Source organism: Salvelinus namaycush, unplaced genomic scaffold (genome assembly GCF_016432855.1).
Source record: "Salvelinus namaycush isolate Seneca unplaced genomic scaffold, SaNama_1.0 Scaffold7, whole genome shotgun sequence".
In the NCBI taxonomy this organism is placed as follows: domain Eukaryota; kingdom Metazoa; phylum Chordata; class Actinopteri; order Salmoniformes; family Salmonidae; genus Salvelinus; species Salvelinus namaycush.
Genome location: NW_024061419.1, coordinates 1088854 through 1102016, shown reverse-complemented (window position 1 = coordinate 1102016; position 13163 = coordinate 1088854). Strand labels below are relative to the sequence as shown.

The 13163-nt window shown below is 40.1% G+C and overlaps 1 protein-coding gene across 1 annotated transcript in view; it reads left to right on the top strand.

Annotated features, from left to right (window-relative positions):
- The window catches only part of LOC120042501 (zinc finger protein 271-like), a 44468-nt gene that overhangs the window by 3008 nt on the left and 28297 nt on the right, over nucleotides 1-13163 (top strand). The window contains exon 2 of the mRNA XM_038987333.1: nucleotides 9557-10912. Coding sequence (XP_038843261.1) covers nucleotides 9557-10912 — 1356 coding nt within the window. The remainder of the gene's footprint in view (nucleotides 1-9556; nucleotides 10913-13163) is intronic.

The following is a 13163-nucleotide window of genomic DNA, read 5'->3' as shown; positions in this document are numbered from 1 at the left end:
GTTAGTGGCTATATATATCTTTATTTAGTCGAATTAGTGATAGCTACTGATGGAGTAAAAAACTGGTGGAGTAAAAAAAGTGGTGTCTTTTGCTAACGTGGTTAGCTAATAGATTTACATATTGTGTCTTCCCTGTAAAACATTTTAAAAATCAGAAATGATGGCTGGATTGACAAGATCTGTATCTTTCATCTGGTGTCTTGGACTTGTGATTTAATGATATTTAGATGCTTGTATTTACTTGTGACGCTATGCTAGGCTATGCTAGTCATCTTTTTTACTGTGGGGGGTGCTCCCGGATCCGGGATTCGTAGCAAGTAAAAGTTAAACATACTACTTTGCATCCTCCTCTGGTTACATTGACTTCAATACAAAACCTAGGAGGATTCTCAAGGCTTCCATAGACTTATTATTATTATGACAACTTCCGGAGGACGTCCTCCAACCTATCAGAGCTCTTACAGCATGAACTGACATGATGTCCAACCAATGAAAGGATCAGAGAATGAATCTAGGACTGAAAGCATAAGCTACAGCTAGCTAGCACTGCAGTGCATAACATGTGGTGAATAGTTGACTCAAAGAGAGAGAAAAAGACAATAGTTGAACAGTTTTGAACAAATTATTTTATTCCAAAATGAAGGAGAAGCGAGAGAGAGATATTTCGTCACTTATTTTCCACTTTCAGTTTCACTTACTTAGCTAGCAAATGCAGCTATCTAGTTTAGCCTACTCAAACACTTGGCTCAAACAAAGGGATGCTATGTTAGCTAGCTGGCTATGACTATCCAACACAACACTGGAACTCTTCCAAGTCAAGGTAAGCTTTTGGTTTTACTAATTTATTGCCACTGGGACCCGCCAATGTAAGTGCTAAACTGCTTACTGACTGTACACTGTAATGTTACTGCATGATTGTAGCAGGTTTACTAACGCGTTAGTTCTATTAGCTATGTTGACTATGACATTACTTTAGCTAATATGGTGACAAGGATGTAGGCTGTGTGTAGCAGTTATGGTTTGACTTGGAAAGGTTTTTTCGCCTGGTCACATACAGCTGATGTGTTGTGCATTGAAGTCCAGAAGCAAAGGGAAAAGGTGAGAGGAGGAGAGAAGGAATACAACGTGGCTGTTATGAAAGTGAACTGTGTTTATGCATGATCAGGGGTGTATTCATTCCGCCGATTCTGTTGACAAATGTTTCTTAAACATGGATAAACATACCTGAATTTGTCCAGTAATATCTCTATTTCAGCTAGATGCAGGCGAGAGTGTGCAAGGCGATATTGAATGTGTCACTGTCTGTCCATGTGTCACTGTCTGTCACCGCAACATTTGCTCTCGACCTGTGTGACCTACATTCTAAACTTTCATTCATAGGCTAGGTTGCTACCTCATGGGCCGCGGCTTTTGTGGAGCGATGGGTAACCATGCTTCGTGGGTGACTGTTGTTGATGTGTGCAGAGGGTCCCTGGTTCGCGCCCGGGTATGGGCGATGGGACGGTCTAAAGTTATACTGTTCACCTTCTCTATCTTAGCTAGATGCAGGCGAGAGTGTGCAAGGCGATATTGAATGTGTCTGTCCATGTGTCACTGCAAAGGTTTAGGCTAGGTTGCTACTCATGATGGGTATAGGGACAATTAGAGTATCATGTAGTAGCCTAAACCTATTGCTGTTACATTGAACAGGGTGAGTGAAATATGAATGACAGTCATCCAATATGCTGTAATAGAATTAAGGCCATGCTCATGAAAAAAACAATCGTCCTGCCTCATCTTAAACGGCACTGACCACCACTGTTTGGGTGGTGGACCATTCTTGGTAAACATGGGAAACTGTTGAGCTGAAAAACCCAGCAGCGTTGCAGTTCTTGACACAAACCAATTTGCTTGGCACCTACTACCATACCCCGTTCAAAGACACTTAAATATTTTGTCTTCCCCATTCACCCTCTGAATGGCACACATGCACAATCCATGTCTCATGTCTCAAGGCTTAAAAATCCTTATTTAACCTGTTTCCCCCCTTCATCTACACGGATTGAAGTGGATTTAACTAGTGACATCAGTAAGGGATCATAGCTTTAGCCTGGATTCACCTGGTCAGTCTAAGTCATGGAAGGAGCAGGTGTTCTTAATGTTTTGTAGACTCAGTGTAAAGCACTACAGATATTCAAGTGCTATTTGCATGTGATGCATTTGCTCTGTTGTTTACAGGATGATTTGTATCTTATAGAGCGTGGCTTTAAGGGAATAGTATGGTCACATCTAGATAAAAACGAATGTGAAAAATAAACAGAGAAAATGTGTATTAATAACACACTACCTATTCATATAAGTATTTATTAATCATCTACATATTCATATTGAGCTTCTACGTCTGTGTACAGGAACGTATTATTTGGAAGAGAAAATATATCAGCTTATTGTTAAATTATTATGACGTTCTTTCCAATACAAAAAGTGTAGTAACTATTGTTACCAAACTGCGTTACCCACTCCAGCCAGCGGATGGCGAAGTGCGTCTTTCAGGTGTTGCTTCTTGCGTGACGTATAATTTACTGGACCGGACGCTTCTTCAGGAACAACAACGCGGATACTCTTTCAACCACCTCGGTAGCTTGCTAGCCAACATAAAACTGAAAGGTTTACGTTTTAGACCATGTTTGTGTACATTAGCTAATCCCATTGTTTTAAACAAATTTCGGTTGACGTATCAACTGCTTAACTTTAACCTAATTTGCTTGTTCAATTTGCAAACTTGTTAAAGATTGATACTTAGCCTAGCACTAGGCTAGTCGCTAATGCTACCTATCTAGCTAGCTAACGTCCCTGACCATGAGCTCACCAAACTACTCCAACCTTGCTAATGAAGAGGGGGTCTGCTGTATGGAGAAAGAATCTTTCAGAATGAAAAAGGAGGAAGAGGAGGCTGTTATAGTGAAAGAAGAGAAAGAACCTTTTAGAGAGGAAGAGGATGCTATCTCAATAAAGGTGAAGGAGGAAGACGTTTTGGGAGTGAAAGAGGAGACAGAAGATCCGATTATCACCAGTGAGTACTTTCTTAAAAACAGGGACACAAACTATGCAGTTGTTGAACTGTGGGGGCGTTCTACTGAAGTTCTATATTTGAATATGTTGTTCAGTACTGTATAAATTGTTAACGGTTCGATCTGCCATTGGTACATTTTTTGTTGGGACTTCTCAATTAGATGTATTGAATTCTCCATGTGGTCTATATTAAAGTTCCCCTCATCTAATATAACAGGCTTTTAAAATTCAATATTGGTGCATATTTTCTACTTAAAATATCAAAGGGATGCAAAAGTCACCCATTTTGTGGAACGACACTTTTACATTTGCATCACAAACAACATTTTAGGAAATCGTGATGAAAGTGGCCATTTTAGACATATGCATGCCTCTTGTAAGACTTTAAGATTGCAATAGATGGTCATAAGTTTACGATCTGTTTGATGTCCTCGTTAACACAGGAGAGAGACATGACTATTGTGGATCCTCTGGGGAGCCTCAACAACATCCTGATGCTGACGAATCAGAGAAGAGTCTCTCCAGAACAGAACACCAGATGGTACAGCTCGGTCTGGTCTAGCATACAGCCTGCTCCGTCTGGGTCTGGGCGGTGTTTCTGTAAAGCACTTTATGACAACAGTGGCATCAGCATCCATAATGATATGTGTCTGTGTCCCCTCTTTGTGGTTACCAGGACAATGCTAGCCCTTCCTCCCTCCCGGGGTCCCCGTGTCGTGCCTCTCCCGGTAGCACCTTACTGCTGGGTATGAAGAGGTTGTCTGTGCTGCTGGTGGACTGCAGGAAAACAACGGGGCTGAGTGGAACTGTGAGAGGACGAGAAGAGAAGAAAGGATCAGATTTGACTCATCAAAGTAAGTGCTGTAGTTCAGTTTGAACAAATAAATAGATCTGTTCACTGGTATCTGTTACCAGGACAACCAGCAGAGTTCTGTTAGTTGACAGGAAGATAGACTGGTATCTGTTACCAGGACAACCAGCAGAGTTCTGTTAGTTGACAGGAAGATAGACTGGTATCTGTTACCAGGACAACCAGCAGAGTTCTGTTAGTTGACAGGAATATGGACTGGTGGATATGGATGTTATGAATATCATAACACTGAAAACGGATTCTGCCAATGAAAAGAGAGAAACCAATAGACCATATAAAACCTTGATGAAAGTTAGCTTTGGAGAGAAAGTTTCAATGATCTGTTGTAAGGTGCAAATTTTACAAAAACTTTTCCTAAAAACATTATGGATGTTACATTGCCTGTCCCAGTCAACCCCCCTATCTTTACAAGACTGTAGAACAGGCAAACTAAACTCCAGACACTGTTAATTAATTAACTAATACTGGAGGAAAGCTGTGATCAGGCTGCCCACTCAAGAGAAAGCTTTGAACTGTAACCAGTGCCTGCAACCTTGTTCAGGTTATCAATCAACCTACCAGGGTAGTTACAAACAGTAAAGAAATTAAATTATCCACATATTTTGATCATATCTTTACTAATGCTGCAGAAATTTGTTTGAAAGCAGTATCCAAATTCATCGGATGTAGTGATCACAATATAGTAGCCATATCTAGGAAAAGCAAAGTTCCAAAAGGCTGGGCCTACTGTTCTATATAAGAGGTCATACAATTGTTTGTAGTGATTCCTATGTTGTTGATGTTGTTTGGTTATTTTTTTTCACAGTAAATAACTCATGGACACTAGAGAAGCTTTAACCAAGTTTAATTATTCCCAAAGGTTATGTACAGCTGTAATTCAGACATCCCAACATTTGTTCCATCCAGATATATATCTCACTTATGACACTCCTCCTTCTCTCCAATCCTTACATCTTATGGTTCCACAGGAAGAGAGTAAAGAGGGTAACAGGATACCAAACCTTTATCTCCCTGATGAGAATCTGTCCTGACCTCAACCCCTCCTTCATCTAATCCACAGATGGCAGTAAAAACTGTTAAATCCACGTGGATTGATGAGGAATTTAAAAATGGTATGATGAAGAGGGAGGCAAAAGAGATGGCAAATAGGTCTGGCTGTATAACTGATTGGCAAACGTATTGCAAATTGAGAAATCATGTGACTAAACTGAATAAAAAGAAGAAACTACACTATTAAACAAAGATAAATGACATGAAGAATGATTTTAAAAAGCTTTGGAGCACCTTAAATGAAATTTTGGGCAAAAAAATCAACAATGACATGTCACTGGTGTCTGAGAAAGTGGATGGAAAATGATTGAGGATAATAGCGGCCGATATTGCCACTTCTATTCGCATTATCTTCAATTTAAGCCTACTAGAAAGTGTGTTCCCTCAGGCTTGGAGGGAAGCTAAAGTCATTCCACTACCCAAGAATAGTAAAGCTCCCTTTACTGGCTTAAATAGCCGACCAATCAACCTGTTACCAACCCTTACATTTAAAAAAATAAATGGTGTTTGGCCAGATACAATGCTATTTTACAGTAAACAAATTGAGACTTTCAGCTTTATAGGGAAGTTCGTTCAACAAGCATAGCACTTACAAATGACTGATTGGCTGATAGAAATTGATGATAAAAATATTGTTGGGGCTGTTTTGTTAGACTTCAGTGCGGCTTTTGACATTATCGATCATAGTCTGCTGCTGAAAAAAACGTATGGCTTTACACCCCCTGCTATATTGTGGATAAAGAGCTTTTTTTTTTTTTTTAAATGTAAACTTTATTTAACTAGGCAAGTCAGTTAAGAACAAATAAATTTTTTCAATGACGGCCTAGGACTGCCTTGTTCAGGGGCAGAACGACAGAGTTTTACCTTGTCAGCTCGGGGATTCGATCCAGCAATGTTTCGGTTACTGGCCTACCGCTCTAACCACTAGGCTACCTGCCGCCCCAGAGCCACCTGTCTAACAGAACACAGTGTTCTTTAATGGAAGCCTGTACAACAAAATCAAGGTAGAATCAGGAATTCCCCAGGGCAGCTGTTTGGCACCTTCTTTTTCCCAATCTTTACCAACAACATGCCAATGACATTTGAGTAAAGCCAGTGTGTCTATGTATGCGGATGACTCAACACTGTACACGTCAGCTACCACAGCAACTGAAATGACTGCAACACTTAACATAGAGCTGCAGTTAGTTTCAGAATGGGTGGCAAAGAATTAGTTAGTCCTAAATATTTCTGATTACCTTAAGTTACATGGCCTACTATGCTAATTCTGTAGCGGTATTGTTAGAGGGGGGTAAAGATAAAGATTTTGTTGGGGCGCCAGGCAGGTATTAACCCTAGTTATTAAAGTTAGTTATTACCTATTATAACATTATTATTATAAATATGATTAAAACCGAAAGGATGAGAGTAGAATAGATAGAGTAGCGCTTCCAGACACATTCTAAACATGATGGAGTCTTAAAGGAGGACTGTAGCGTCTAATGATGAAACATTATGGAGTCTTAAAGGAGGACTGTAGCATGGAGTCTTAAAGGAGGACTGTAGCATCATGAGGTAGTCACCTGAAATGCATTTCAATTAACATGTGTGCCTTTTTAGAAGTTAAGTTGTGGAATTTCTTTCCTTAACCTGTTTGGGATAGGGGGCAGTATTTTCACATCCAGGTTGAAAGCGTTCCCAAAGTAAACTGCTTGCTACTCAGGCCCAGAAGCTAGGATATGCATATAATTGGTAGATTTGGATAGAAAACACTCTAAAGTTTCTAAAACTGTTAAAATACTGTCTGTGAGTATAACAGAACTTATTTGGCAGGTGAAACCCCGAAGACAAACCATCCAGGAGGATTTTTTTGTTGTTGAGGGAACTCTGTTTTCAAATGGCTTTGTGTGGCACTTTTCTGTGGCACTTGGTTGCAGTTCCTATTGCTTCCACTAGATGTCAACAGTCTTTAGAAATTGGTTGATGTTTTTCTTTAGAGAAATGAAGAAGTACGGCTATTCAGAACGAGGGTCCAGCCTAGTGCTCTCTAATGTTTTGATGCGCGCTCCAGGTCACGCGCTTCACGTTGTTTTTATCCGGTATTGAACACAGTTTATCCCATCTTAAATTTTCTCGATTATTTACATTTTAAAATACCTAAAGTTGGATTAGGAAAGTTGTTTGAAATGTTTGGACAGCGTTTACAGGTAACTTAACTTATTAGATATTTGTAGTCATGCTGGGTGAGTTGGAACCTGTGTTTTTTTAATCAAACGCGCCAAATAAATGGACATTTTGGAGATATAACGATGGAATTAATTGAACAAAAGGACCATTTGTGATGTTTATGGGACATATTGGAGTCCCAACAGAAGAAGCTCTTCAAACTTAAGGCACAAATTATATAGTTATTTCTGAGTTTTGTATCGCACCTGGCGGGTTGAAATATGATTGTCATGTGTTTGTTTGATGGGGTGCTGTCCTCAGATAATCGCATGGTTTGCTTTTGCCGTAAAGCCTTTTTGAAATCTGACACGGTGGCTAGATTTTAACCTGTTTGGGCTGCAGGTGCAGTATTGAGTAGCCAGATAAAATGTGCCCATTTCAAACGGCCTCGTACTCAATTCTTGCTCATACAATATGCATATTATTATTACTATTGGATAGAAAACACTCTCTAGTTTCTAAAACCGTTTGAATTATATCTGTGAGTCAAACAGAACTCATTTGGCACAAACTTCCTGACCAGGAAGTGGAAAGTCTGAAATTGAGGCTCTGTTTTTCTTCCTGCCTATACATGGGCATGAAACGTAAGAGTCTACGTGCACTTCATAGACCTTCCCCTGGATGTCAAGAGGCTGTGAGAGAAGAAATTTCGTGTTTATCTTGGTCTGACGTGGAATACAGGCTCTTTGTATGACGTGTCCCTCATTTCCGGTACTCTGAGGAGCGCGCGGTGGACAGTGGGATTGCCTTCTGTTTAGCTGCCGTTATGGACGACTACTATCTCCGGCTTTGATTTTATCTGATACATGTGACCATATCATCGTAAAGTATGTTTTTTCAATATAGTTTAATCAGATTATTGAAATTTTTTCGGGAGTTTTGCCGTGTTCCGTTCTCTGACTTTGTTGACGATGGAGCGATTCGTGCCACCCGGCTAGCGCGCGTGCTAAATGAAGAGGGAAAGTGTCCGTTCTAATTCCAAACAACGACTGTTCTGGACAAAGGACACCTTGTCCAACATTCTGATGAAAGATCAGCAAAAGTAAGAAACATTTTATGATGCTATTTCATATATCTGTCGAACGTGTTGTACTAGTCGCCGGCGGCCAACGTTTGGGTACTCTCGCTATACCGAAGCTGCATATCGTAATGAAGTTATTTTTAGAATTCTAACACTGCGATTTCATTAAGAACTAATGGATCTATCATTTCCTATACAACATGTATTTTTTAGTTATGTTTATGAAAAGCTATTTGGTCAGAATATGTGTGTCAGAAAAAGTGTCAGGAAAAATCCGGACGTAGTGGGGAAAAGTAGCTAAGTTAGCACACGGTGTAACCATTGATTTCAGCTCTAAATATGCACATTTTCGAACAAAACATAAGTGTATGTATAACCTGATGTTATAGGACTGTCATCTGAGGAAGAAAATCAAGGTTAGTCAAAAATTATATATCTTTTGCTTGTTTGTTACAATTCACAAGATGTGTACCTTTCATATGCTGTATTGGACTTGTTAATGTGTGAAAGTTAAATATTTGTAAAAAATATATTTTGAATTTCGCGCCCTGCACTTGAGCTGGCTGTTGTCATAAGTGTACCGGCGTCGGGCTGCAGCCATAAGAAGTTAATGTGTTTGAGCCAATCAGTTGTGTTGTGACAAGGTAGGGGTGGTATACAGAAGATAGCCCTATTGGGTAAAAGACGAAGTTCATATTATGTCAAGAACAGCTCAAATAAGCAAAGAGAAACAACAGTCCATCATTACTTTAAGGACCATCACAGGAATGGAAAGCCCAGAGTTACTTCTGATGCATAAGTTCATTAGAGTTACCAGCCTTAGAAATTGCAGCCCAAATAAACGCTTCACAAAGTTCAAGTGCTTTGTATCTTGTGCTTTGTATTTTCGACGTAAAAACAAGTTTTGGACTTCCACACAAAATTACTTCTTTAGTTATTTTATGTTTAAGGAAGTGTGTAGGTCACATTCTGTATCATACAGCTATGAAAGTTATATATTTAGAACCACCTGCTTGATTGGAATCTAGCGACGTCTGTGTCTTCAGTGTCCTAGAACTGTCTAGTTTGTGTTCTGACTTGTAAAACAGGATGAATAAAATAATTAATGTAAACATAGCAGTAATTGCCAGGAAGCTCTACATTTGTTTTAAAATCACACTATAATTGTTAAAACTGGCCTCAGGTTATTGAGAGATCTGATTTAGGATTTACCCTCGTAGCAAGGTTGTTTTATCATGTGGAGGTTTCTATTTAAACATAACACAGTGTCTTTGGCAGGAGAAAGACCAGACTCAGAGGAACCAGAGCCAGGGACGTCCGAACCAGCAAGACGACACCAGTGCTCCCACTGTAGAAAGGGTTGTAACCGGTTATGGGACCTGAAACAACATGAGAGAATACACACAGGGGAGAAGCCTTACCACTGCTCCCAGTGTGCACAGTGTTTCAGGCAGAAAGGAAGCCTGACCCAACACGAGAAAATACACACAGGGGAGAAGCCTTACCACTGCTCCCAGTGTGGAATTGGTTTTAATCAGAAATCACACCTAAAAGGTCATGAGATAATACACACAGGGAAGAAGCCTTACCACTGCTCCCAGTGTGGAAAGAGTTTCAAACGGCCTTGGCATCTGAAACAACATGAGAGAATACACACAGGGGAGAAGCCTTACCACTGCTTCCAGTGTGGACAGTGTTTCAAGCGGTCAGGGGAGCTGAAACAACATGACAGAATACACACAGGGGAGAAGCCTTACCACTGCTCCCAGTGTGGACAGTGTTTCAAGCGGTCAGGGGAGCTGAAACAGCATGAGAAAATACACACAGGGGAGAAGCCTTACCACTGCTCCCAGTGTGCACAGTGTTTCAGACAGAAAGGAAACCTGACCCAACACGAGAGAATACACACAGGGGAGAAGCCTTACCACTGCTCCCAGTGTGGAAAGGGTTTCAATCAGCCAGGGTATCTGAAACGGCACGAGAGAATACACACAGGGGAGAAGCCTTACCACTGCTCTCAGTGTGGAAAGTGTTTCAGCTGTTCAGGGGAGCTGAAACAACATGAAATAATACACACAGGGGAGAAGCCTTACCACTGCTCCCAGTGTGGAAAGGGTTTCAATCGGCCAGGGTATCTGAAACTGCACGAGAGAATACACACAGGGGAGAAGCCTTACCACTGCTCTCAGTGTGGAAAGTGTTTCGGCAGATCAGGGGAGCTGAAACAACATGAAATAATACACACAGTGGAAAAGCCTTACCACTGCTCCCAGTGTGGAAAGGGTTTCAATCGGCCAGGGTATCTGAAACTGCACGAGAGAATACACACAGGGGAGAAGCCTTACCACTGCTCCATGTGTGGAAAGAGTTTTAATCAGAAAAGCAACCTGAACCAACACGAGAAAATACACAGAGGGGAGAAGCCTTACCACTGCTCTCAGTGTGGAAAGTGTTTCGGCAGTTCAGGGGAGCTGAAACAACATGGAATAATACACACAGTGGAGAAGCCTTACCACTGCTCCCAGTGTGGAAAGGGTTTCAATCGGCCAGGGTATCTGAAACTGCACGAGAGAATACACACAGGGGAGAAGCCTTACCACTGCTCCATGTGTGGAAAGAGTTTTAATCAGAAAAGCAACCTGAACCAACACGAGAAAATACACAGAGGGGAGAAGCCTTACCACTCCTCCCAGGGTGCAAAGTTTTTGCCCATTTAGGAAGCCTGAAAGAACGCATGAGACTACACACAGAGGAGAAGGCTTAGAAATTGCTCAGACTGGGAAAACATATTACTCATCACAGTCACTTAAACGTCATGAGAGAATCCACACATAAGAGAAGAATTACTTGTATATTGATATTTCACATCTCATTGACTTAAAATTCATCAGAGAACATACACAGTGCTCCCATTGTCTTATATTGTTGACTGATAATGTGTTTACTTGTTTTTACCATATGAAATTAAATGGTACAAGGTATACTCAAACATATATTTGTTTGTTTTTATTAGAAAACATGAATTTAATATGGAGTATGTCACTTTGAATATAAAGTAGATCAGATTCCATGTGTTTAAATGGTCCTTTTTAAAACTCTGTGTGTGTGTTTATCTGGGTGTGTCATTCCTCCAGCACTACAGATAATACAGTGATATTTGGATGTGATGCATTTGTTCCATTGTTGACATTTGCATTTTTGGCCCACTGATGATTTAATGACATGAAAATATTCAGACTCTGTAATGGAAAATGTTAATTGTATGTGTGTCCACATAACTGATTATGTGACTAACCTTGTGAAACTGTCCTATTATAAGCTCCTGTTCTTAGGAGTATCATTCTGTGTTGTAAACCAATTTGCACCTGGGTCCTTGTATGAATAAAGTCCCGCCCAGGAACAGGAAACTATAAAGATATGTGCTCATCACCCAATGCTTCAGGAGTTCAGACTGTCTAAACTGCGCTGTGTAACTCTGTTATTCTCTCTGAGCTCAGAAATAAAGAATCTTGGTTTGACTTGGACTCCAGCAGATCCTTATTTTATAATATCCACCACAACTCTCCCACGGATTGCTGTTTATTATTGTCTCAATGAAGAGTTCCTCGTTCCACTTTCCTGGGGTCATTTACAAGCCTCCCACTGGTTGAATAAACGTTGTTTCCACGTCATTTCAACAAAACAAATCCACGTGATAATGATAGATGTAGAAAACTGATTGGATTTGTAAAAAGCCATCAACATCAGTTATTTTCTGTTATTTTTCATCCAACTGGCAACCTAAATCCAATGACAGGTGACATTTTGTGTTGATTTCATGTTGAATTCACTTTAGTTGACGACTCAAAGAAATGTAAATAGAAACTAGATGTTGAACTGACGTCTGTGCCCAGTGGGCTGGTTTGAATACGTGGCAGGTGTTGGATCAATATCCACCTTAGTAGCTAAGTTTCCATGTAATTTGAGACAGATTTTTATGTGAATATTCAGAAATCTGCATAAAACAATATACGCCTTTTCCCACCAGAAATGTTTCTATCAAACAGACTCATTGCAGATAAAAGGCTTTGCGTGACAAAACTTAAATATAAATTTTTGAGCATAAAGGAGTTTCCACCGCCATTTCTCGCTTAAACATTTTTACTGACACAAAAAGACCCCACCATGTAAAACGAACTAACATATCGTCTGTCGGCTTTTATAAAATTGTAAAGGCATAACCTGTTTCCATCAGCCTGGTCATTACTTTTGAAGTGGTTGGATCAATATCCACCTTCATGATATGGATGAAGCCTGATTTGGAATGTCTGAGTAGTTCTATCTGATGTCATAATACACCCCTCTGATAATCAAGTGATATTTGGAATGTTTGAGTAGTTCTATATGATGTCATAATACACCCCTCTGATAATCAAGTGATATTTGGAATGTCTGAGTAGTTCTATATAATGTCATAATACTCTGATAGTGACACATTTGCTCCATTGTTTCCATGTCAGTTGGTTTCCCACTCTGATGATTTATATCTAACAGAGGGGCTTTAAAGGAATAGTATGGTGACATCTTAGTGGGGCTTGAAATAAATAGGATTATTAATCATGAACTCCTACAGATACAATACACTGCAGCTTTGACTGCAAGAAGAGAATGGGTTGATGGGTGGTGGTGCTACTCTATAGGTAAGGCTGTCCAATATGAATGTTCAATACACACAATAGGTTGACTGGGGAGGTGATGTACCACAGTCAAAGTCCTGCAATAAGAGCTAAGAGACTAATATTTGTGTAAACTACACTGCTCAAAAAAATAAAGGGAACACTTAAACCACACAATGTAACTCCAAGTCAATCACACTTCTGTGAAATCAAACTGTCCACTTAGGAAGCAACACTGATTGACAATAAATTTCACATGCTGTTGTGCAAATGGAATAGACAAAAGGTGGAAATTATAGGCAATTAGCAA